At 45.0% G+C, this 27,760-nt stretch overlaps 1 protein-coding gene across 2 annotated transcripts; it reads left to right on the forward strand.

Moving 5' to 3' along the window:
• On the forward strand, positions 1 to 26,465 carry LOC120530737 (inhibin beta B chain-like). 2 transcript variants are annotated; one of them, XM_039755281.1, is made up of 3 exons: positions 1 to 366; positions 1,028 to 1,417; positions 23,741 to 26,465. In XM_039755281.1, the coding sequence occupies exons 2-3, from the start codon at positions 1,030 to 1,032 to the stop codon at positions 24,514 to 24,516; spliced, it is 1,164 nt and encodes a 387-aa protein (XP_039611215.1). In that variant the 5' UTR covers positions 1 to 366; positions 1,028 to 1,029; the 3' UTR covers positions 24,517 to 26,465. The 2 variants fall into 2 exon arrangements, with proteins under 2 accessions (XP_039611215.1, XP_039611214.1); XM_039755280.1 differs by having other exon boundaries at positions 1 to 1,417.
• The last annotated feature ends 1,295 nt before the right edge of the window (positions 26,466 to 27,760 follow it).

Here is a 27,760-nt window from a genome sequence, read left to right on the forward strand (position 1 = left end):
CTGAGGGCCCAGTTGGTGGAACTTCCCACGTGGTTTCAAGTCCCGTATAAAAAGTTTCAGTGTATAGTGGCACAATTTCGAGATCGCGAGGCAAAGTAGAAAGCCGACCCCCCTGATACGTGTTTAGACCGAACGACATGTGGACTCTTTTGGCTCGGGAATATAACGAACCAAAATAAATCCCAGGGAAAGGCGGTAAAGATCAAAAAGTTGAACAAGCGAAACAAAACTGCGTGAAGAGTGACAGACTGGCAGACAGACAAACAGACAGACGGGCAGGCTCTGGATATCCCGAGAGCGGTGGTTTCAAATTCACTGCGCTTTCTTTTTTTTGGAGATTTCGTCCGTGCGAAGCCTTTGCATTGGGTCAGTGAACAACTTTATCATCTTTTCCCTTCCTCGCTCTCCGTTTCTTTCTTTTTTTTTTTGTTTTGTTTTGTCTGCTGTCTTCAATGATTTAGTTTTCATGTTTCACTTCCACCATGGCTTGACACGTCAGGTTCTGCTTAGACGTGCCAGTCTTCGGTATAAAAGGGCTGCCGGGGAGAGACAGGATTCCGGTCAAGCTTTCGGGCTGAGTTTCACTTTGGAGCTCGAAAAAGCAACCCGTTTGTTTTGTCCCGAGGAGTCGCATTGTCGCCTTGTGTCTGCACCTGATCGGATTCTTTTTTTTATCCTGTGACACTTAAAGTAACCAAAGACTCGATAGAACCCACTGAGGGGGCAACGACCAAGCGAATGTAAAGGGATTATCATCTCGTGCCTCTAATCTGTAATAACTGCACGTATGGAAGACGCGATCGCAGCTCCCTGAGCGGACTCTTTGGATTTGGTGCCCCTGCGAACAGCTGAGTCCTTCCTCCATGGACCATCTTTGTTAACTTTGGGATTTCTGTTTCGGATGCGATAATCACCTTCTTTTAATTAAGAGCCCCCGGGCGTTTGTGTGATTTTTTTTTTGGTTTTACGGCGCATTCTGGTTTTGATTATTTATTTATTTATTTATTAATTTATTTATTTTTTGTAGCCATGTGCCGTCTGCCTGTCAAAGCGCTTTGCCTTTTGGTGTGCGTAGTCAGCACCACCGGCACACCGGCGCCCGGGACTGAAGCGCAAACGGAGTCTCCGAACACTTGCGCTTCTTGCGGGATCGGGCAGCCAGAAGAGTCGGGCCGGGTCGACAAGGATTTTTTGGAAGCGGTGAAACGACACATTCTGAACCGGTTACAAATGAGGGACAGACCCAACATCACTCATCCCATCCCGAAGGCGGCGATGGTAACCGCGCTGAGGAAGCTGCACGCTGGCAAAGTCAGGGAGGATGGCAGGGTGGAGATCCCCAACTTGGACGGGCACGCCACCTCCAATAACGAGATCCAGGAGCAGACGTCCGAGATCATCAGCTTCGCCGAGGCAGGTTCGTATCCCACGCCACCCACTTTTTATTTTTTGTTTTTTTTACGGCGTTACGCCGATTACTTATAGAAAGCCGTCAGTTACGTGCCGGCTCTCTCGAGCCCCTCGCGTTTTATGAAGTGTTAACGACCCCGCGGAAGTGCTGCGAACTCATAAAAAGGGGCACATTTGAAAACGCGTGAAACGCGTTGGCGTGATGGGCTGTTATTTACCCTTTACTTAACTTGGTGGAGCGGGGCACTATATAAGAGCAAAACTGGCATACGAAAGCGCGGCCCCGGCTTTCGTCAACTACCTGCGCAATACGGGAGAGCCCAGAAATGCTCTGCAGAAATGTACAGTAATAGAAAAAGAACGAGGGGGGCGTCCCATCGAAAACGCGACGCAACCCAAGTCAGGTATGAATATTCATTTCACGCGCTGTTACTGGAGGGCTTTTGTGTTGAATCCAATGGGCGCACAATTCGGCTTCTCTTCCGGCAACGCTGAAAAGAAGCCAACTCGCTAAAGAATGAGACACGCCGCCGCACGATCGTGCAAGAAGTGTGCGGCAAAGCTTAGACACGCACCCCGTCAAACGCCGTGTAGAAGGGGGAGATACTTGGACCATGTGTAATCCTTCAAATATCGACTTGATATAGCGCCTTTCAACAGCAAATTCGCTTTACGCATATTAAGATATCGATCTGGTATGGCGCCTTTCAATAGCAAATACACTTTACACATATTCAAATATCGACTTTATATAGCGCCTTTCTGTAATAAGCACGCTTGACATGTTCGACACCTCATTTTCAAATACCGACTTTTTATAGCGCCTTTTCATAGTAAACACGCTTTCCCCAACGTGTGCAATGAGAGAGCATACAGTAGTGTCAGTGTATAGAGTGCCGTTAGGTGACCTTTCGCTCCAAGACGATTTTCACGCAGAATTCAATTGTTGGCCCATTTTTTATTCGCTGCAGTGTAAACGAGTGCTGATTCTATTATATAGCGCCTTTCAGCATGAACTCCCTTCCTGGGTGCACTAGACTCGTGTTTACGTAATCCTGAGAAATGAGACGGGGATTTTCAGGGTCAATGCTGGGGGGCTCAACCCATGGGCTTTTCTTCATAGTAAAGAGCATCAGTTGGTTTATTTGATCACCGAATGACCCACCGAAACAGCCGAGCTGCTCACCCCAAAGCACGTGGGACAGGCCCGCCAGCTTGTGTATGTGTGTTTAGTTTTATTTCATTTTTATTTGACACCTACTCCTTTTTGTACTGTAGTGGGTACATCCAATTGTTGGTACCCCCTACCCCGCACTCTTAAACACAATTGTGGTTCTTTAATGGCACTTGACAGGGCTGTGTGGTTCCTCGTAACCCCGTTTCTATGCAAAGCGCTAAACACATGCAATGTCTTCTTCTTCTTCTTCTTCTTCTTCTTCTTCTTCTTCTTCTTCTTCTTCTTCTTCTTCCATTGCCCGACTATGAGCCGTTTAATTCTGTAAAGGCTTACTTGCGTGTGAAGCTGGTCCTTTGGGTTTTAAGAAGGTACCACAGGTGGGACTCAACAGATCCTGAAAACGCGATGAGAGCCCGTATGACAGCATGCAGCGACAGTCTTTTAAAATATGGAAACCTTTGATTTGTCAAAGACCCTTTTTCGTGTGTTTTTTAGTTTTTTTTTTTTTTTTGTAGAACAGATTTCAGTACATCGGGGGTCTTTCTGGAACCATCATATCGGTGGTTCTTTTGGGATCTAAATAGTTCTCTTATGGGACTGCTCTGAGATTCACTTTTATCACCGATATTATTATGAAGAGAGTACGATGGGAAACGTGATTATTCTCTCACCTCTTCATTGTTTTTGCACAGCCGTGTTCGTGAATGAATGGGCACAAAGCTAATCTGATATAGCGCCTGTCCCCATAATCAACATTCATATTGAAAGACAGAATAAGCATGCGCGAAAACACCGCAGATTTCCCCAATGTAGAAATTACTAAGAGAAATCGGATTGCATAAAAGGCGCTATAATATACATTCCGTTTCTGTGGCAACAGCAGATGTGATTAAGACCGCGCGCCACTTTCAGTACGGGAGGGGCTGGCCGCTTGTAATGGACTAAAACGTAACTTCAAACACAAATACAGCGACTCGTGAACGCGCATCATGTATTGACCCCGCCCCTTCCATTCAGTCGGTTTAATTGATTAGCAGTCAGCGCGGCGTGGTGAACCAACCAGAGTGGCGTAGTGGCAAAGACTTTGGATGTACCCTGATGCTTTGTGACCCTGAGCAAGTCACATCACCTGACTTGCATCGATTATTTCTTCAATATTGATCAAGCTAAATAATAACCGCGGCGTAAAATGAATTCAGTTTTATTTTCAAGTTGCGTCCCTTTTATTTATCCATTTTAAAACCTAAGTGAATACATTGTTGTGTCTGAATATTTCTATGATGAATGTGATGATGATGATGATGATGATGATGATGATGATGATGATGACGAGGTCGTGTTGCTGTCTGGAAGAGGAAAAGCCGAGCTGGTAAATCTGAAGGAGGACCTCAAATAACCCCGGTTGTCCTGGAAATCGGGCAGACGCTTTGAGGTTCATTCCAAGAGAACAGCGGCAGCGCCGTTTTCATTTTTCAGTGAATTCCTGTCGTGCCAAAGTGGCTCTTCAAGTAACGTAAGGAAAGACTGGATCCAAATTATACATATCGTAGAGTGTCCGTTTAACACTGCCGGTGTACGTGCTGCCATTTCATTGACTTTTAAAGGTGCGCAGGTCTTTTCTTTTTATGGGAATTCGGGGGGTTTGACGGTGCGCACGGTATTGCAGCCTTTCAAGAAACCCGGGAATTCAATCCTGGCGCCAGTGTTCTCCGATCTCCTTGTTGGCTTCGTTTTGCACCAAAAACAAGCATGTTAGTGTTAGTTCGGAGCCTTTAAACTGACCGTGGTGGACTCCGCGTGTCCCCCTGCTACTGAGTCACGTCTCGTCCAGCGCTGACCACACCAGGCGCCATCGGGAAGAGAGACATGGCGTCGGGATGCGCAAACATGTGGAGAAAAAAAAAAATCCTTATCATAGCAATTTACACGCAAAGTCGTGTTTACCAAAGTGTTTACCAAATAGTCGGCTGTTATCCTTCAGTAGAGACGAACACCCAATAAAATAAAGGAACCCCGGCGCGCACCCGACGTCCCGGCACCCCAGCACACCAGTGCGCATTCACGACATGTAGGCTCGGCATCAGAATCTTCTGGACGGGGGCACATCCAGATTTTCAAGAACGTATGCGTTTTAGTAGTGGTCGGACCCCTGAGGTAACGGGCAGCCCTCCGTTTATGTGTTCAAATATGATTATGTAGCAGATAGCTGTCAATTTGTTGCATTTAGCTTCTTAGTTTCTGGTCAGATTACTTATGTGATCAATCACTCCATCTATCAATCATATTTATCAATCCTTCAGTCAATCGATCCGTCAGTTAACCACGGGTCTTCAATCAATCAATTAACCACATCAGTCAGGTGTGGTAATTGAGTATACAGTAGTGTTGCTGTATATAGTGCCTTCAGATAACGAACTTCATCCCAGGACGATTCCTAAGAAGTTGCTGGAATATTTTTCCTGGCGGTGTGATTGAGTGCGCATGATCAGCTGTGCAGGCTGCTTGTTTTATATGGCGCCTTACAATATGAATTCCCTCCCAGAGTACACAGCGTCTGTCGTAATTCTAAAAAAGTGCAACAGGCTCGTTCAGAGTCAATGCTTAACCCTACACCTTGGGCCTTTTGTATAGCGCCTTTCCAGCGCCAATTAATCAATCAATCACTCACAGTATAGCAGCGGCTTTGGACTTCAAGTCCCACTACTGGCAGCATGTGACCCTGAGTAAGTCACGTCACCTGCTTGTGTTCCAAATGTGACAAAAAGGAATGAAACCGAGTGCATGTCAGATGTTGGATGGACCTTGGGTTAACGGATCAGTCAAATAGATCAGTAATAACAACCGATCCATCAATCAGTTATCTCATCTTTACCTGGGGAGGGTCGTGGCATCAATCCATAGAGATGTCATTAAGTAGCCCCTTTGGATCAATTTTCGCTTTTAAAATCAATGACTCAGCAGGTGGAAGAATTCCATCCTTTCTGAAGTTTTAATGTGTTCTTCCTTATTTATTTATTTATTTATTTATCCCAAGCCCTCATCCCCTGCAGTCAAAACAATCCAAATGTGTGGCGCTCCTGCTTTTAGCTAAGCTCCTGTTTCATCGTTCATTACACGTTTTAGGTTTGTGCTTGTTGCCCATCATTTTGTGAAAAAAGTAAACCTGGTTGGGGACGAAGGGCAAAAACCCAGACAAAGTGACAGTCCCATAAAATCCAGCCAGACACTTGGATAGGCACCTGAAAGGAAAGGGAAACCCAGGTGGATGGTATGACCCAACTTAGATGAGATGCTGCTGTTTGCTGGTGATTTCTAAAGTTTGTAAATGTGCAGATGAAAGCCTCCTCCCATCAGCCCCAGTGCACTGTTGCCTGATGGGAATTGTAGTCTCTGCGTTTCCACAGCCCCAAGGTTGCACGGGAGATGAAAGCACGCATTTCGGGTTTGCTTTTCTATATACAACGCTTTTTTGTTGCTGGGGCTAATGGCACAAATTTCACTTTGCACAGAACGGTACAAAGGGTTTAGTAAGCGGAACTCGAATTGCAGGCTCATCTGCGCTAACAAATGTTCAAGTGTCAGTGTGTGTGTGTGTGAGTGTGTAGCTCATAAAAATATTGTTAATGTTCGCAAGACCATTAATTAATATATGCATTACAAAATACATTCCAATAGATGATGCACTGCAAATGTTAACACTGTGATCTACGCAGAATTTTTACATTTCAACCCTTCCTAGAGGGGTGACACAGCTAGCATTCATATATCAATGGGTTAATTTGTAATTCCAAAAGGTCCTAAATGTTTAAGTGTTATTGAACCACCTGTTGGAATGCATCTTGTAATGCATGTAGTAGCACAGGTGTGTTTGTTATTCCAGTAGCAGTGTTAATGTTTGTGATGCACCGCCTGTTGGAATGGCAAGTGCAAAGCATTTTATTACCACATGTATTACAAAATACAGTCCAGTAGATGGTGCCCTGCAGAGGCTAATGCTGTACTGTATGCTGATCACTTACATTGCAACAGGTCTTAGATGGGTGGCACAGCTAGTCACTAACAAGAGGGTGAATGTTGCCCAGGCCCTGACATGGGTGGCACTGACCAGTCCTGCAGTCTGGTGGTGAAGTGTTTGTTACCCAATATCAGTCACTCTGTTATTTTATAAAGCACCTTTCATCGTAAGCGATTTCCCAACACACTTTTCAGGTACAGCATAACACAGATGTCAACAGCTGCTACAGTTTGGCCAGCCGGAGACCCACCAGTCCTGCAGAAGAAGTCACTGAAGAGGAAGGAATCTGTGACTTTGTGATTTTATAGAGTGCCTTTTATCATAAGAAATTTCTTATGACTCATCACGGTTCAAATCAGTCCGCCGTTTCCAGTCTCACTTTATTTCCAGTCAGCACATTAACAGTGTTTTGAGAGAGGACCAGGAGACCGATGTTAAGAGCAAATACACGAGCACCAAAGCCAACATGAGAAACAAAAATCGCGGTCCAATGTTCAGGAACAAAAAGTCAAAAACCAAAAGTACACTTAGAGCCGAAAAATTACCTGATGGGATGAAGACGCACACACATAGTAAGGGGTAGGGGCAAAAGTGATACGTGCTTTTATTTAAAATCCTTAAAAAAACAGTGTTCAAATCCATAATGCCGTGCAAAATCGTCAATAGATAAATAATCCATTAAAAGTCAGTGAACGTGTGGAGAGTAAAAGTAGTCCAATAAATAATCCATTAAAAACGAGGCTAAAATCCTACGGCAGGGAATTTCTCCAAAGTCACAGCATGTCCTTTAAAAATTCACGTCTCCTCTGCTAACCCCAAATTGGATCGTGCAACGGGGAGAGCCTGCCGAAGGTCACAGCTGTCCTCCTCCAGGTTTGCACCCCTGCTGCTCCACAACTTCCCAGTATCGGGCCCCATCTGGACCTCTTCTTACTGGAGCTCGGGTCCCTGCTGCCATCCGTGGCCTTGACAGGGCTCCCCAACTCCCACTGCCTTCCTGGAGTTACGCTGAAATGAGTCACGTGTCACTGTCCACTCCACCAAAACACTCGGCGGGGGTGACACCCTTTAGCCCCATAGCGTCGGCCGCATGCCCACCCAAGGGATCTCCTCCCACCTGCCTGCCTGCCTTCTCTCTCTCACACCAACTCCCCAGCATTCCTGTCTTCTTCTCTCCTATCTTTTAACCTCCATTCTTTGTTTCCTTTCCTTCTCTTCTCTTCTCTCTCCTGTTTTTTACATTCTCTTTTGCCCTGTCTCGTACCCACTGCTCTTATATACCTCCGTGGGTGCAGCGCCTCATTTGCGGACCACAGAAAGTCAATGGAGCAATCGCTACAGACCACAAAATCCACGTGCAGGTGTGGTCCACCAGCCTCCTGCAGCCTGAGACGGCTATTCAGTTAATAAAGACGGACCCACTACTCCACCGGTGCCACACTATGTCTGCTGCGGATGGACGGGTTCGTCTATAATCTTGTGGCATTATATAGTGCCTTTCATAGCAAGTCAAGGCAAGTCAAGTGGCTTTGATATCATACCATCCATACACCGTATTGCAGCATACAGGGGCATGAAGAAGAGCTCGTTGGGACTGGTGGTGCAGCACAGACATAACACAGGACAAGGGCAAGACAAGCAGAGGACTGTGCTATACTGTGCTGTACTGCACTATACTATGATATGCCAGACTAGACTGTACTATACTGTACTGCACTGCACTATACTATACTATACTATACTATGATATGCTAGACTAGACTGTACTATACTATACTGTACTGCACTGCACTATACTATACTATGATATGCTAGACTGTACTATACTACACTATACTATACTATGATATGCTAAACTAGACTGTACTATACTATACTGTACTGTACTGCACTATACTATACTATGATATGCTATACTGTACTGCACTATACTATACTATGATATGCTAGACTAGACTGTACTATACTATACTGTACTGCACTGCACTATACTATACTATGATATGCTAGACTAGACTGTACTATACTATACTGTACTGCACTGCACTATAATATACTATGATATGCTATATTGTGCTATACTGTACTGTACTGCACTATACTATACTATGATATGCTATACTGTACTGCACTATACTATACTATGATATGCTAGACTAGACTGTACTATACTATACTGTACTGCACTGCACTATAATATACTATGATATCCTAGACTGTGCTATACTGTACTGCACTATACTATACTATACTATGATATGCGAGACTGTACTGCACTATACTATACTGTCCTATACTATACAAGATAATGGATAAATAAATGAATAATAGATAAATGAACAGATAGGAATACATAAACAAATAAATAAACAAATAACAACAACAACCTATAATAGGAACAATAGTAATAACAAGAATAACAAATGTGTCACATTTAAATTGAAATCAACTTGTAGGAGGGGATCTGAGGGGATCTCTACAGACCAACTAGTGGCCAGTGAAGTGTGTCTTCCAAGGTGCTGGGGTTTGGGGACAGGGTCTGGGGACACCGTTCATTATATAGTGCCTTTCACAGTTTTGTATAACTATTTCTCCATTTCTATAGAGTGGAGCAGTGGCTGGTGTGACTCCATAAGCTGGACGGCTCATGGTAACCACTACCCCAGAACTCTTTGCAGGTATTTCATAGTGCAATGGATTTCATTTTTCTAACAGCCACGATGCCATGCTCTGTGTCACACAGTGAGTCAGAGGTTTGGATTCGCCCAGCATTCTTGTGCTAAGACTGTCGTTGCTACCAGGGTGCCATCCTGTTCCCAGCATTTCCAGTTAATTACAAAGCTCTCTGCTCTTGATTGCCCTTTAGTACACAGGACGGCATGGTGGCACAGAGAGTAGAGAGTGCAGTGACAGTTGTCGTTCTGCACTTTCCTCCCATCTCCGCCCAGGTTCTCTGGAACTTAACCAAAGTGACCATCGGGTTCTCATTTAATTGTCTTACCAAAGGCCCTTCTCCCCTGATTGCCCAGTTCTGCCAGCTGGCCAGCTCCAGGATGAGTCCTGGTTGTTCCAAACGTCTTTCACTTAAGAGTTATGGAGGCCACTGTGCTCTTGGGAGCCCTCAATGCTGCAGAGATTTGTGTTCATCCTTTCTCAGATCTGAGCCTCGACCCAATGCTTTCTCTAAGCTTGGCACCCCCTAAGGCCTTGGGTTTTGCTCAATTGCTGGACCTTCTATAGGCGGGTTGGTGCCTTTCCTTATCTGTCCAATCAGTTGAGTTGACCACAGGTGGGCTCCAAACATCTCATCAATGGTCAATAGAATGGGATGCACCTGAGCCAAAGCAAAGGGTCTGAACACTTGTGGCATTGGGGCATTTCAGCTTTAATATTTAGAAATTTACAAAAATATCCTAAACTCCTATTTTCACTTTGTCATTCTGTGGTATTGCGTGTTGCTTGGTGAAGGAGAACATGAATTGAATTGTCCCCCTCAGTGTCTGCAGCACCTGCCCCTTCAGTTGCACAACTGGCACCACCTCTGTGTACACAACATGGACTTTACAGAGCGTGTGCACCTTAACTTTCATAAAATGGTGCCCGCACCGTGGGCAGTGGCACTTGGACAGTATTAGTAGACCTCAATGGCCTTGGGGTACCCTTCAGTTACATAAGTGGTGCCCGTACGTAGCACATACAGTGGAATGTATGGAGCCCTTTAATAACTGGCATGGTAATGGATTGACTGGCATTACCTGGGTATCTGCCCATGTCGCCCATACCTAAGTCCACCACTGCTTGTGCCTGAGTAGGTGAGGCACAGGCGACAAGGCTTTCCAGTAGGGTGCCACTGAAGCTCCAGACTGGCATCTTCTGGGCCTCCTCATTCCCCAGTGGGCACATTCTTTTCCGTGTTAGTTTCGACACTTGAGACTCCACCAGTGCTGGGTGGCCACTGAGTGGTAGGATTTGCTGATTTTGTCTGCTATGGGGTAGCTGAGTTGGCCCCAACAGAATTAAAGCCACCTGGCCATCAACAATACATGACAAAGGATATTTGGCCATGAAATGCTGCCCATCACCTCAGCCCGGGCACCCATCAGCCATGTGACCAAGTGAAGGATGGCAGGGGGGCTGAGCCCATTGTAAAGACACTTGCAGGGGTGGCCACATCGGTGTCGTCGTCTCCCCTTATTGTTGGTCTGACTTTGTCGACCTGCCCCAAAGTGGAGGTGAGATCTACTGTACTGTGGAGGGGCCAATGAGAAGGGCAGGATGCTGCTTAAAAGAGACAGCAGGTCCCGAGCAGAAGAGGGACTGTTTGGCACCATCCAAAGGGGGTACCTGTGGTGGCGAGGCAAGTGTAGAAGGGCTGGCTGGAATGAAATGCATTATTTGTTTTATCTGGGAAGCTTCCCCATCTGTTGTATGGCAAGTCTGATTGAAATTAATATCCGTTGGACTGCTGACTGCTGATTGTGCTGATAACGTTATTTTGTGCCCGTCTTGTGTTTGTGAATTGCCCACATGTGCGTCGTTCTTGTATTTAGAAGTTTGACGCTGGTGCCTAATGCCTTGCCCAGACCCCCCAGAATGCAGAGGGGAGGCGCTCTCTTGCCACACGTGATCTGGTGCTCTCAGTTGCAGAGCACAGCATTGGAGTCGAGGCGTCAGGTGGGTGGCGGCTCCACCAGCCAATCAAGGACTGCAGCGTCCTGATGGCATATGCATGAGGTTGATTAGCATAGTCGATATATGGTTGTTTCAGGGTGGCAACCAGTTGGGATCCGCGTCCGCACATTTGTAAGAGTAAGTAAGTTATTTAGGGAAAACTGTGCAGAAATGTGCGTAGACCGGACTTGAGGGGAGTGGCATCAAAAGGGGCATGGGCAGAACAAGTCATTTTGAAAGGGGTGTTTTTTGACCCCATAGCGATGCAGGTGAGTGACACACCTGTGTCCGCCGTGACCGGTGGGGCAGGGTCCTCCTTGAAGACAAGACAGAGTGATGTGCTTCAGTCCACCGACAAGAAGCTGAAAGAAAAGTGACCAGTAAACGAATTCCAAAAAGGTAAAGCCGAGAGAACAGAGCAGAAAAATCGCTAAACGGCTCCGACGTTTGTGGAAGTGCAGTTTAGCTCGACGGTGCAGGCAGGGTCCACGTTGGCTGGTGGCTAATCGAATCCAAAAATATCAGATAAAGAAACAGAAACATCCAACAATGCTCAGTACACTTGATGTAAACTCTAAAACTGGGCGTGCAGGTCTGGAGGGTCCGACTCTCAAACAGGCAGGGAGGCCAAGCCCCCAAAAATGAACGTAATAAATAATCAGCACACAAAATAAAATGAAAACATCACTGCCAGCTGAAGCCCATATGGGCAGGTGGTGGGGGGGTCTTGCCTTTGGTATCCAGTGCACACACCCCTTGAGTTACCAAAATGGTGCCCTTGGGTGATTAATGGCGATTGGTGGTTGGGTTCCCGAGCGCACGCCACTTGAGTCTGATAAGCAGCACCCCTCGGTGTGTAAAGCATGGCTTGTTACTCCGCAGTGCGCATTTCTTTAGTGTCATAAATGGCACTTCTCGGTCTTAACGTTCATAAGCAGCGCCCCTCAGGTGACCACCGCCTATGGCACCTACTGTAAAACATGCCACTCAAGAGGACCAAACACATAATAACATTTGATAAACAACAAAAATATTAACTTAACGAAAACTTAACTTCAGTGGGGGACAACCCCTGGCTAAACCCTGGCAGGTGACTCCCACCCAGCAAACCTTTCAGAATGGACACCTGGCAGATTAGGTGGCTGGCTTACCGTGAACTCCCGGCCTCGTGTGAGTTGTCAGGTTGTTACGCTGCTGAAGAGGACTGAAGAGCCCCCTTCTTTTTATTTTTCGAATGATACGATACGTCAGTATTTGGCTACAGTGGTCCCTCACCTATCACGAGGGTTACGTTCCAGACCCCTCCGTGAAAGGTGAAAATCCGTGAAGTAAAAACCATATGTTTATATGGTTATTTTTATATATTTTAAGCCCTTATAAACTCTCCCAGGCTCTTATAAACATGTCCCGCACAGTTATACAACATAAACCCTTTGTACTCTCTTAGATATTAGTTACGATTTGTTAAAATTATGTATGTAAACACACTGTTTATACACAGTAAAACCTAAATAGTATGTGGCGTAGCTGTTCCCTTCCTTCAAAATGTCCAAAACGTTTACCTTTTTGGCAATCGTTAACATCTTCCGTTGGCGCTTGGGCACAGTCCCTGAAGCAGTGGCACGAGCAGATCGTTTTGGAGACTGTCAGGGATGCCAGGGGCCATGACCCGGCCAGGACGCCAGGAGGGACCGGAAGAGGGTCAGAGCCCTGCCTGGATCACGTGGGGTTTGTCTTCCGGGTTGCTTTGGGGGCCACGGGTCAAGGGCATGGAAGCCCTTCCTGTAGGGGCCCGTGGTCACCGCCAGGAGGCGCCCCGATGTCTTGGAGACTTGTTGCTCCAGCACTTCCGCCACACCAGGAAGTGCTGGGGGGAAGACCTTGGGTGTTACCCGGAGGGCTGACAGGAGGACAGCTGGCACTTCCGCCACGCTGGGGCGTGGCCAACCGAGGAATGCCGGGAACACCTGGGGCTCATCCGGGCACTGTATAAAAGGGGCCGTCCTTCATACATTCGAGGCTGGAGTCGGGTGAAAGTAGGACAAGGCAGGAGCAGAGAGGATGAAGGCGGCCCGAAGCAAGGCATCGTGAGGCCAGGACTTTGGGAAGGGGTTTGTGCACTTGTGTGGGTCTGTGTGACCAAAGGACTGGGGTCTGTGTGACCAAACAATTGTATATAGTGTAAATAAACGTGTGGTGGTTTGTGCAAAACAAAATGTCTGCCTGTCTGTGCCCGGGTGCCGTTGACAAGACGTAATGACGGGCTTGACTACGCACAAAGATAAACACAAAAGAGAACAAAAGTGAACTCTCTACATAGCGAAACACGACGATGCTGAATGAACGAGACGAGTCTTACTGGTTAACTCAAAGCGGAATCGAATTCGGTGCTCCGTCGCTGAGCCAATCAGCACACAGGAACTTAACCGCGTGCTCTGATTGGGTAGCTTCTCAGCCATCCGCCAATAGCGTTCCTTTTATGAAATCAACTGGGCAAACCAACTGAGGAAGCAAGTACAGGAAGTACAAAGACCCATTGTCTGCAGAAACCCGTGATATATATTTAGATATGCTTACATTTAAAATCCGCGATAGAGTAACGCCGTGAAAGTCGAAGCGCGATATGGCGAGGGATTACTGTATTTTCGTTCCTTGCTATTTTTCAAGCACCTCACACTCAGTCATTTATTAATGTGATCGCAGCTGCTGAGCCCCCCACCCTCTCTTTGACTCAATATACACCTCACATCCAGCTCAATTCACCACAGTGGACCACCCCTGCACAGGTGTCACCCCTAAGGAGACCACCCGCTCCTAGTGTCGAAGGGGGGTTGGGGGGGTGCACACCTATGTGGTTGACCTCAGGAGTTATCTGTTATTTGCTTTGGCAGCGTTTTGGTACTGGTACTGAGTTACGAAAGCTGGCATCGATACTGATGTACCCATGCAACGCTAGTGTGCAGTCCACTGCCTCACCCAGTAAGCCAAACTGGTTTGAACAAAAACACTTGGCAGAGGCGCCAGGAGGCCCCTCATTTAGTCTCCTGTTCGTGTCGGGCCTGACTGGTCCTAAGGGACTCTTCCAGTTGAGCGCTGGAGAGGAAATATCGTTATATCGACCTGTAAGAGACAGGAAACGAAAACCGTAATCGGTCAACGGGCAAAGCGGGAGGCGTCACGATGGAGTGTCAGAGTCGACAAAACAAAGAGCAGATATTGAGAAACGGAGAAGAGCGAACATTCATTACTACAGTGAAACGGGAGATGGTCTGTCAAACTCGGTTAGCCTGGCACTGCCAGGGATGGGGGCGTTGCAGTGTATTCTGGGAAAAGAGCAAATAGAAAAGGCTCTAAAATAGCGGGAAATATCAGGGAAACAAAACGGCAAAACATTAAACATGTTATGGTATATGCTTGTAAAATAAGCCAGGTATGCCATTTCTGACGAGATATTCCAAATCCTTGGTTCTGAAAATCACAGACCCCACATTCTACACAGCGATTGCCAGAAAAGACATCAAGAAATGATGAAAATGATAAACCCCAATAGTCACATCTGAAGGAGATTCGAGAGGAAGTCAGACAAGCAGAGGAAGTCAGGAGTCGGTTAACCAAAATATTCACGTAGTCGAAGCCTCACAACACCGTCACGTAGGGCCGTGAGTTATTTAAGGAGGTTTTCCAAACGTTTCTCCCGACTTTCGGAAAGAGTACTGGGCAGGCTCGTACACTTCAGAGTCCATAGAAACTTTTTCTGTACTTATTTTGCCACTTTTGGACTTGTTCTTTAGGGCCTTAATATTTTTCACGTCTTCTCCAACTTGGTTTGATGTTCTCCTCTGTCTTTTGTACTGGTTGCCATGGATACATGCTAAGGAGGTGTGTGACGTCATTCATGTCACATCAATTCCGTGACCCCGTGAAGGTCAATCCCAATGATTTCCAGATCATTCGAGATCGGGTCAAAAACAAAACTGTGTTTGTCTGGCATTTGTTTTGTAGAAGTTGAGGTTGAAGGGTTCTTTCGACAACGGTTGTCATGGCTACGATTTTGATTTTGATGAAAGATATCGGGTACATTTCACCTTCATATTTAAAAGAACTGCCTTTGTCCAGGATAACAGGCTGAACACATGCCACCATCTTTTATAGGGGCAGTCGGATGACATCACAAGGCATACACCATGTGACTAGCAGCAGAGATATGGTAGCACCATAAAAAAATGAGTGACAGAAAAATGTCACAAAAGTAACAGTAAGACACGCAAACTGCATGAAAGACAATAAATATAATTGTGGAACGTAAAATTATGAAAGAAAACAACACGGCCCAGGAAGGAGTGGCACCCTGACCTGTAGGTATCGTTGGGCCATTTAGGATATTTTTGTTTTAACCCTTTCTGAAGGAGTTTGGGCTCCTTTTTAAGTTGACTGTTCGTAATTAGCATAAAGCAAAGTCTGCTATTGAATCTCAAGTTATTTGCATAAGGCCACGCCTCTTCTTCTTACTCCAGCCCTTGAGTCATTCTCATTAGCATAACCCAACGCCCCCTTATGCAGATTAGATGAGCCAAGTCACTTGTTCTGGATGCTGTGGCCTTTTGCTCTGTTGTCTGGCAGCCCTCATTGCAGGAAGAAAAAAAATAAAAAGTGTGTGGGACAAAGCGGTGGGTGCCAGTCTGTCTGCAGAGCAGTAGGCCTCATGGAGTGCAGCAGTGACCACCGACACCGCCTTGGCGTTGTTTCAGGAGCTTGTGGGTTGTCACCTCTCACCTGTTCTGCTCACAAAAGTGACGAGGTCAGGGACGTTAATGCCGTACTGTCCTGTATATTGCCTAACATCCCCCTGGGGACAAATAAAGTTGTATCTTGTATAAGACAGGCTCTTCATATAAGATTATGTAAGACGCTCTTCAATGTGACCCACTCTCACGGTAAGACTATTAAAGTAACACGGACCTTCTTATGGGGACTTTCATTGAAAGGGTCTTCCTATGCAGTGATTCCCTTCAAGCAAGGTGCCACCTACAGTTTTAACATTGACATCACTTCAGTTCTTCCAGAAATCAGTTCAAATACAGTGTCTTCACTTGAGCCGCAGTAAAAAACAGGAAGGGGGGTCTTTCATTTTAATACGGGGGGCACATCATGGCCAATCAGGGCAACAACAAAAACCGTGGACTGGCATGAGGCTGGCATGGCTGAGCAATCGGGAGTGATAAGCCAGTGTGGACAGTGTGTGAGCCACGCTGCAGAGGATGCCCTTTATATTAAATATATAATAATTAAGTGACCCCCCCGGCAAAGAAAACTTTACATTCTTTATATAAGATGAAACAGCCGGGACGGAAGGAAAAAAAAGTGCTGGGCCAGCTCTTTGACTTTAGGATCACGTTATTGAGTTCACGCCAGCAGGTATTTGTCAGCGGTATTTGATTTTATTTTTCCAATTTAGATAATAAAGAACATCATTGTGTTATAGAAGGAGGATTTGGGGTTCATCTAATTGAGCACATACAGCATGCAAATAGTGCGGTGGAGAAAATCACAACCGAGACTTCATAGCACACTTTTAACCCTCCTGGTATCCCCTCAGGTCTTGTGGTGAAGACGCTGGGAGTGGCAGACCGCAGTATTTGAATACATCGGTGTCTGTTGTGTGCCAGAGAGCGGTGACGTGTGGCATGTTGGTGAGACATGCAAATTAGAATCTATCTATCTATCTATCTATCTATCTATCTATCTATCTATCTATCTATCTATCTATCTATCTATCTATCTATCTATCTATTTATTATATAGTGTCTTTTATCTATCTATCTATCTATCTATCTATCTATCTATCTATCTATCTATCTATCATTATATAGTGCCTTTGATATCTATCTATCTATCTATCTATCTATCTATCTATCTATCTATTTATTATATAGTGTCTTTTATCTATCTATCTATCTATCTATCTATCTATCTATCTATCTATCATTATATAGTGTCTTATCTATCTATCTATCTATCTATCTATCTATCTATCTATCTATCTATCTATCTATCTATCTATTCATTATATAGTGCCTTATCTATCTATCTATCTATCTATCTATCTATCTATCTATCTATCTATCTATCTATCTATCTATCTATCTATCTATTTATTATATAGTGTCTTTTATCTATCTATCTATCTATCTATCTATCTATCTATCTATCTATCTATCTATCTATCATTATATAGTGCCTTTCATATCTATCTATCTATCTACCTTTCTATCTATCTACCTTTCTATCTATCTATCTATCTATCTATCTATCTATCTATCTATTCATTATATAGTGCCTTATCTATCTATCTATCTATCTATCTATCTATCTATCTATCTATCTATCTATCTATCTATTGTATTATATAGTGCCTTTCATATCTATCTATCTATCTACCTTTCTATCTATCTATCTATCTATCTATCTATCTATCTATCATATAGTGCCTTTCACTATCTATCTATCTATCTATCTATCTATCTATCTATCTATCTATCTATCTATCTATCTATTATATAGTGTCTTTCCTGTTTATGTTTTATATAGTGCCTATTCAATTTACTGTGGTTGTTTGGCACCCTGCCTGGGATTTGTTCCTGCCTTGCGCCCTGTGTTGGCTGGAATTGGCTCCAGCAGACTCCCATGACCCTGTGTTAGGATATAGTGGGTTGGAAAATGACTGACTTACTTTTCTAATTTATCTATGTATCTTTTTATCTATATATTTATCTATTTAAGTATAAAACTGTTTAATTGTATAACAAAAGAATATTCAATTGCCTTTTTGATTTAATCAAATAGATGTTTAAGTGCGTGCTTAAAGAAATACATAACAGTTCATACAAAATTCAAACATTCAATTCCATTGAGTAGGATGGGCAAAAGGAATCTACAATTGTCAGTCTTGCTGAAAAGTCCATTGGTAAAGAAGCCTGAGGCCTGTTACTGATGATGGCACCGGAGAGAAACAAACTGCTGCATGGTGATGAGTAAAAGGGTGTAAGGATATCAAGGGACTCTACTGACCCAATACACCTGTCAGATGTGTACAGGGTGTCATGGGTGCCTTTCCTACCTATCTATCTATTGAATAGTTCTTCTGTAGATAGATAGATAGATAGATAGATAGATAGATAGATAGATAGATAGATAGATAGATAGATAGATAGATAGATAGATATGAAAGGCACTATATAATGATAGATAGATAGATAGATAGATAGATATGAAAGGCACTATATAATACAATAGATAGATAGATATGAAAGGCACTATATAATACAATAGATAGATAGATAGATAGATAGATAGATAGATAGATAGATAGATATGAAAGGCACTATATAATACAATAGATAGATAGATATGAAAGGCACTATATAATACAATAGATAGATAGATAGATAGATAGATAGATAGATAGATAGGACTTGATGAGCTGGAAAGGCTGAGCAGTTTAACATTTTCTAGTGACTTCATCAGATCGAAGAATCAGAACAAAAAAAATCTGGAGTGGTCCCCCTGAGTCTTTCTCGTATTCTCAGATATGGGGACGGATAGTTGAGGAGTAAACCGCAACACAAGGATTATAGTTTTATTTTAAGTACATTAAAGAACCATCAACAACAAATCAAAATATTGAACGATTTTTATAAAAGTTAAGTTGAAAAAATCGGACTTTGGGGCTGCATGAATAAAAAGTAAAGTAGCACTTCTGGTTAGCGGAAATAGCCCAACACTTGATAGAAATCTACGTTTTGTACCTCATACTTATATGCACAATTTGGTTGACTGAAGTGAAAGCGACTCAAGTTATCGTGTTTACACACAGAGACATAATTTCAAAAATGGTGTTTTCAGATTCAGGGAGGCCTTAAACGTCGAGATTCATCTAAATGTCGAGGTTGAATTTTTGGACAATTACAATATTATCCCAATACTTTATGTACGAGAAAGTAAAAATTAAAAAAAAAAAAAACAAGAAATTCAAATAAATAATAAAAGTCATGAAGCTGACTCCGACTGAAGTCAATGAACTACTGCTGGATCCCCGCAGCTCGCAGCCCTTTATAGCCAGAGGGAGGATCCAGTAGCAGTGATGTCAGGGTGGCACCGCCCCCTTGGGCACCTCCCACAGACTACATAAGAACCGTTAAAGAGACTACACATAAATGTTAAAAAAAAATGAAAAAACATACAAATGTGAGATCTAATCATTCAAAAAACAATAATAATACAGAACATAAACTTCAACCCTCTCTGTAACATGACATTGATGATTCAAAAAATAGGCATCCGAGATTGCGGATAAACTCCATTACAATTAGCTAAATCTTTCTTGAGTTTGTGACTTTTAGGGTAATACTCTTTTTAGTCTCATGTTATGATCCCTGATATTTGTGTTTTTGTCTGCTTTGCACCCCCCTATCGCCTATGCGGGTGTAGGGGGAGTGAAAGCTTTAGATTCATGAAGAATTTCAGTCTCCGGTTTTCAACGGATTTCTATGTTTTATGGTCCCCTGAGACTGAAAACCTTGCTGTGTCGACGATGGGTGTGTGTCTGTTTGTGTGTGTGTGTGTGTCACAGTTTCTCAAGGATGGTCTCAATCTAAAACAGCTGGGCAGAAAAATAAAAAACTCGAAACTTCAGCCTGTTATGAGATGACGATGTGCTAATTAGTTTTTGAGTCAAATCGTACAAGAGAAGGAGGCACTCTAGAGGACCCCTCAAATCCTGTAATTCTGTAATTAATGATGAACTCTTCTCGTCAATTCCTATCGTAACGACCTACTTTATGATCAGAGCGGTGAATAATTCCTGAAATGTTCTAGAGTAGTTCAGCTAACTTGGTTCCTCGGGCACAAAGCCTGCTAACACTCGGTCTAGCAATTTTTCTGGACTTTTCTACATCTATTGTAAGGTTTTGAAGTAGAGGGAAGCTGTCTGTGACGTCTGTTTTTGAGTCTTTTGCTAATGTTCTGCCGTGACGCCATTTTGTTTTCATCCCTGGTGCCTCCACTCTATGAACACTGAGTCGACCATTTCCATAGAGAGTCGTCTCTGAATTCCCCGGTGATGTTAAACACGGTCAGCCCTGTCGGGTCTGAGGACTATGAAGCTGATGCACAACAAGCCATCATCTCCACCTACCTTTTAAATTCTTGGTTTCGATTCTTTGTTCTCGTGTCGTGGTCCTGACATTTGGATTTGTGTTTCAGGCTTTGTCTGATTCCTGGTTTTGACCATCACACCTTCTGGTCATTTCCTTTTTTTCTCCTTTCTATCCCTTGTAACCACCAGGGGGCACCACTGATCCCCAAACCACAGACACGATTTTGAATTTAAAGAAGATATTCATTTGGTCAAAGTGCCCGTCCAGTAATCGCCTGCTCAAAGATCAGCCGCAATACAAACAAATGAATCAAATTCTTCCTCCTTCCATCCTCCAGTTGAGTGCCATCCACTGCCCCGATGACACTGACTCCCCGATGTGAGCCAGGGGGCTCCTTTTCACGCCAGACCGGTAGCACAGTCGTCTTCTTGGAAGCGCTTCCGGGTCATATGGAAAGCAGGGTGGTCCTCCCTCAACAGCACCCTCTACTGGCACCCAGGGACCCCAACAGGGCGAAACTGCCAGACTCCCAAGCACCCCTGCGGGTGTCCAAACTGGGCCCCCACAAGAAAACCGCTGCCATCTGCTGTATGGAGGATGGATCTGCTCCCAGCTTCCGGCTTCTGCTGGTTCAACAGCTATATTATTCCAGCCGGGCACAAAGTGGTTTCCTTGTCCAGCTGGCCACCTAGTCTGTCCTTCCATTCTGGCCTCCTGCCCTCCTTCCTGGCAGGGATGCCCATTCTCCTTCTTGGGCACCTACACCCTCTTTAGACGGAGCAGAAAACATATTGGGGTTTGGTGAAGCAAATGGGAAGATTTAGGGCTTTGAATTTAGCAATGGTTAGTGAACTTGGTGCGCGTCTAGGATTTGGTCTCCTCGGCGGCGACTTTTGCTTTTGTTTTCGTTGCTTTGGATCTTTACAACAATAGCAAATCATGACATCCCGAAACAGAACTCATTAAGAAGACGCAAAATGCAGTCACAAAGCAAACACAAAGAGGTAACATTTAAAACCACTCAAGCCAGAGATGAGAGCCTGGCTGTGCCACAGCACCCGTGTGACCACAGTATCACATGACCGGTGACAGGCAAAGCAAGGTGACGAGCCTCCAAAAACCGGGACACAAAATGGATCTGAAACCCCCAAATGAGGACCCAACAGGTGCCTCAATATCATCGTATGCCACCATTGTGGATTCTTTAGGTTTTCACCATATGCTGATTCTCCTTTCTCTGCGGCTCAACAAGGATCGGTGCTGCTTCAACTTTGGATCCTCAAGCTGGGTGACATACCTGTCACCGTGACTCGGTGGCCTAAATTGGCCCCTGCTATAGGTTACTTATCTCTGCAGACCTGCTGTCCGTTTTAGGATGTCCCCAATGTCATTACTTCAGTATTTTTTCTCAGAATCCATACAAAGGCCTGTTGGAGGGTTTGGGGCCCTGACATGGGCTGTGGTACCACTTATGTTTATCAGGGACCAGCAGCTGCTCGGCTGATTATAGGCTTGTAGAATCCGACTAATTCCTCTTTGTTTATTCTGCGGATGGCTGTCAGTAATCCATGCCATGATGAACCCGTGGCTCATTAGCTGGTCTCCATTCATCATTTCAAGTGTGAGAACTAAATAGGCGGCAGCCACAGGAATTTGTTATGGTGTTAAAACTTCAGAGCATCCAACTGGCAAAGATGAGCAGGAGTTTGAAAAGCAGCCTTTGTCACATCTATCTTCAGGTGGCACACATTGCGAGGGCACCAATGTGTCCTTAGCTCTGTGCCCCAGCCTGGCTCCACAAACCCCTGACCTTGTAGTCTGCAGGCGCTGAAGGCTTCACCAGCCAGCAGAACCCTGGAGGTCCAAGTCGCCTGTCTTGATTTGGACAGTAAAGGGTGAAGTCTTTGTGCGCTGCAGTTATCTAACTCCGAAATGTGACCTGCGTTCAGATCGCGAGAGTCTTTGCAGCCAGCGGGATGCATTAACATTACACTTTCTTTTTTCCTAGAAAGGTTCTGCAATCCCGCTGACACTTAAACCCCCCTTTTATATTGTGTGTGTGTTTGGCTTCCCAGCACAGCGCTCCAAATGTGTTAAAACACAGAGCATGCACCACGCTGAATTTCACTGCCTCCTACTTTACAAACAATGAAAGGCTTTGAAAGGCACCTTAAATGGTCCCAGCTGAGCTGAAAAGAAACCCTGCTGAAATAAATTAATGAAATTAAGACTCGGCACACAATGACGCGCTTAAAATAAATCAGCGTGCACAATGTGTGTGAAGTCATCAGTGAAAGGTGAGTCCGGAATATTCTACAACGTACTGTCCTCATTTGACTCGGAGGTGCCGGTGGACAAGTGGCGGCACGGCCTTGTGAGGACTTACACACAGACAGTGTCGTTTGTATGAAAAGAAAACTTTAAAGTCGGAAGAATAAAATCAGCAACTCACTAAAAGTCAAAGGTCTACCTGTTAGAATATCGAGGGGGGAAATCAGTCAAAAAAATGTGAAAGAAAGTCAAAAGAGAGCAAAGCTTCCTAGCAAAAGAAAAAAGTGAGCATGGGAAAGGCGCTATATAAATAAAATATATTGTATATTATATTATTGGTTTATTACATTATTTATTATTATTATTAACTTTTACTTGTGGTGAACATTTAGAGAGCTACGGTCATCTGAATAAGTGACATGATGGTTTTAGTGTCTATCTATCTATCTACTATATAGTGCCTTTCACATCTATCTATCTGTCTATCTATCTATCTATCATATAGTGCCTTTCATATCTATCTATCTATCTATCTATCTATCTATCTATCTATCTATCTATCTATCTATCTACTATATAGCGCCTTTCACATCTATCTATCTATCTATCTATCTATCTATCTATCTATCTATAATATAGCGCCTTTCACATCTATCTATCTATTATATAGCACCTTACACATCTATCTATCTATCTATCTATCTATCTATCTATCTATCTATCTATCTATCTATCATATAGCATGCTTCCTTTCTTATCTGTCTGTCATATGGTGCCATTCCTATCAATCCATCTCTCCTTCTCTCTGTGATCGAGTGCTCTCAGCTCTTTCTTTCTTTCTTTCTTTCTTTCTTTCTTTCTTTCTTTCTTTCTGTCTTTCTTTCTTTCGGCTGACAGTAACACGTTTGTCTCATTTCAAAGGACTCCTTTCATTATTCCTCATCCAAGCGTGACTCCCTTTGAACCCGTAGCCATTTTGCCGCAGTATCTATTAACGCCGTTTGTTTTCTCTCCCTCTTTCTCTTTCCTTTTCTCATGCAGATGAGCTGGCATCGTCCAAGTCCAGCCTGTACTTCTTGATTTCCAATGAAGGAAACCAGAATCTCTTTGTCACCCAAGCCAGCCTGTGGCTTTACTTTAAAGTGCTGCCGTCCAACTCGGAGAAGGGCAGCCGGCGGAAGCTGACCGTGAAAGTCTACTTCCAAGAGGCCGCCTCGGCTGGCAAGTGGAACGTGGTGGAGAAGCGGGTGGAGCTGAAGCGCAGCGGCTGGCACACGTTCCCGCTGACAGAAGCCGTTCAGATGGTCTTTGAGCGGGGCGAGCGGAGGCAGGACCTGGAGGTTCACTGTGAGGGCTGCGAGGATGCGGCGGTCCTCCCCATTTTAGTGACCCCCGACGACGAGTCCCACCGGCCGTTCCTGGTGGTCCGGGCTCGGGCGGCCGACAACAAGCATCGGATTCGGAAGCGAGGCCTGGAGTGCGACGGAAGGACCAACCTTTGCTGCAGGCAGCAGTTCTATATTGACTTTCGCCTCATCGGCTGGAATGACTGGATCATAGCGCCCTCGGGGTACTACGGGAATTACTGCGAGGGCAGCTGTCCGGCTTACATGGCCGGCGTGCCAGGGTCGGCGTCCTCGTTTCACACGGCCGTGGTGAACCAGTACAGGATGCGGGGGATGAGCCCGGGCTCCATGAACTCCTGCTGCATTCCCACGAAGCTCAGCACCATGTCCATGTTGTACTTCGACGACGAGTATAACATCGTGAAGAGAGACGTCCCCAACATGATCGTGGAGGAGTGCGGCTGCGCTTAGCGAGGACCGGGGATCACTGGGGAGTCCAGTCAGCCAATGGGAGAGGAGTATAAAGAACACAATAATATTTATGAACATTTGGGAGAATATATACTTTCATATATATATATATATATTTATATTTGCTATCTTCCTACACAAAGACCTTTTTCACTCTGCCAATTTCAGGATAATCTTGATATACATTTATATATATATTTTTTTTTCTTTTTTCTCTATTTGTTTAAAAAAAGAACAAAAAAAAACGCTTAACTTAAGATCATCATGATCAGGATGATCGGCGAGGACAATAACGGCTGGACGGAATCGAGCAGATGCTTCGTTGTTTGGGGATGTTCAAAGCCTTTATTCCACGGACATTTTCAAAATGGAGTGTGGTGGAACCATTTACGAAATGGGAGCCTCGCCACTTGGGGCCGATGGACTTTACGGCGTCAGCTCCCTGAGATCCTCTTTATGCAATTTTCAGCACTTCCTGAGAGGAATGGCGGACGCCTCGGTGAAATACGACATACAATATGAGATATTGTGTCCGTGCCCCCGTGGTTTCCCTGCCTGTGGCCCACCTGGGGTGGGGGGGAGGAACAGGACTTCTGTCTAAAATCCGCTAAGGGCGTCACCTCTAGGGGGCGCAATCCAGGAAGAGGCGGAATCAGGGCTTTACCGCGGGACTTCCCAGCCGCCCCTTCTGAGGTTTCCCTGAGGAAGAATCCCCCGGGGGGCTCGAGGCAGCGCAGGTGTCTCCTGGAAGGACGGCCACACCGCTCAGCTGGCCTTGGCGTAACGCAGCACCTGCGGACTCCTCGGTGCACGGACTTTAGCACTTGCAGATCTAAATGCCTTCAAAAAGGGTACTTGAAAATAAAATGCACTTACCTTCCCACGCCGTTTCAGTGCCACCACGTGAGCTATGCAATCTGACGTACCCACCCACACCCGGCAAACTCGACCTTTTTATTGTTTTCCTCTTCTCGATACTTGAAATGTGATCATTCGCTTCTTCTTCCAGGAAAGGCAATGGTTCTTACAATGTTTGCACTGAAAAGTTGCGCGATTAGTTTGAAAGAAAGAAAGAAAGAAAGAAACTGCCACTGAAAAGAAAAAGAAAAAGAAAAAAAATGAAGTCTTATTTTTATAGATGCAAATTGAATTCTGTTCAAAGTGTATTATATACCTAATAATGGAACCAAAGAGGCCACTTGGTCCGATGTCTGGAGATGGCCGGCCGTCGGGTGAGCAGTGCAGAGGCCTACCTGCTCTTTCAGGGTACGAGATGTCGGCGCTTCTCTGCTGTTTTCTTTGCTTTGGTTTGGCTTTCGAATTCGACACCTTAGCAGACCAGGCCTGTCACCATTGTGTAGAAACTTTGAATTCTTGCTTCCATTGTCTTTTTTTATTTAAAAAAAAAAAAAAGTTCTTTGTAGTCCTTGTCGATGAATCATTTTAGTGTCAATGTCACCTCTGTACAGTTTATGTATAATAAAAAGAAAACAAACCTTTTTAAAATGTTTGGTGGCTTCTTTTTAATGAAATGTCCACACGTAGGCCTCTCGACCAGCTGGGCCGTGCACTGGGACCCCTGACCCACACTGGGACCCCCCTCAGCAGGTCACAACATACACAGATATTAGCATGGGCCCCGTGTGCTCGTGGGACCCCCGTGCAACTGCCCAGCACGCCCATGAGTTAAGACAGCCCTGCTCTCGACTGACGGCTCTTCAGGGTCTCCATCACCTCTTCACCTTCTCCAGTCCTCTGCCCAGTGACTCCTCAATGGTTACTCTTTCTTCTATCGATGGCTCTTCACCTCCTCTACTCCTTCACTCTCAACTACACCTCAGTGTCTCCAGTCCTCTCCATGCATTTCATTCTGTGTCCTCCATCTGTGTCTGACATCTCCCTGACCTTTCATTGTCTCCACTTCTTTGGGCTGATGGCCGTTCACTTCTAAAAGACCTCGCTGGGTCTTTTCTGCCCACATCCCCTCATAGTTCCCTCACTCCCCACCCGTGATGCTTCCCTTCTTGATCCCTTTCCATTGATGGCTCTTCACCTTCTCCAGTCTTCCGTCTCAATTATACTTCAGTGCCTCCTGTTGTCTCCATCCTTTGTACTTCACATTCAGCAGTCTGACGTCTCCCTGGCCTTTCATTGTCTCTGCTTCTCTGCGCTGATGGCTCTTCAGCTTCTCCACTCCTCTCCCTGATGATTCTCCAGAGTCTCCAGCTCTCCCTCTCTATGGCTCTTCTCATTCTCCAGTCATCCCAAATGTCACCTCAGTGTCCTCTCTTCTCTCCCTCCATTTGATTTCACTTTTCTTCACGGTCTTTGCCACTTCACCCCCTCCAGTCCTCTCCATGTCCTCCAGTCTGACATCTCCCTGACCTTTCATTGTCTCCACTTCTTTGGGCTGATGGCCGTTCACTTCTAAAAGACCTCGCTGGGTCTTTTCTGCCCACATCCCCTCATAGTTCCCTCACTCCCCACCCGTGATGCTTCCCTTCTTGATCCCTTTCCATTGATGGCTCTTCACCTTCTCCAGTCTTCCGTCTCAATTATACTTCAGTGCCTCCTGTTGTCTCCATCCTTTGTACTTCACATTCAGCAGTCTGACGTCTCCCTGACCTTTCATTGTCTCCACTTCTCTGTGCAGATGGCCTTTCATTTCTCCCAGACCTCACTGTAGCTCGCTGTATCATATCCCCTCATAGTTCCCTCACTCCTCACCCATGATGCTTCCCTTATTTCAGCCTTTTCCATTGATGGCTTTTCACCTTCTCCAGTCACCCCAAATGTCACCAGTGTCTTCTCTTCTCCCTCCATTAGATTTCACATTTCTTTACTGTCTTTGACACATCACCCCCTGCAGTCCTCTCCATATTCTCCAGTTTGATGTCCTGGTCACTTTTCATGGTCTCCACTTCTCTGTGCCGATGGCTGTTCATGTTGCCCCTAGCTGTGTCTGTCCTGTCCACATCTCCTCATAGTTCCCTCCCTCCCCACCCATGATGCTTCACTTCTTCAAGCCCTTGCTCTCCATGGCTCGACACCTTCTCTACTTCTCTCCCCATTGACTCCTCTCCTTCTCATTGTCCACTCCGCAATCTCAGATACTTCAGTGTTTTTCCTTCCCTCGTTCTCCATGAAGCTTCATGTCTCCACGTTTCCTCACCACCCCCCCCATTTCTCTCCACGTCCATTCCGTCTCACATTCTCCAGTCTGATGTCTCCCTGGCTTTTCGGT

This window comes from Polypterus senegalus, chromosome 6 (assembly GCF_016835505.1).
Source record: "Polypterus senegalus isolate Bchr_013 chromosome 6, ASM1683550v1, whole genome shotgun sequence".
NCBI lineage: Eukaryota > Metazoa > Chordata > Cladistia > Polypteriformes > Polypteridae > Polypterus > Polypterus senegalus.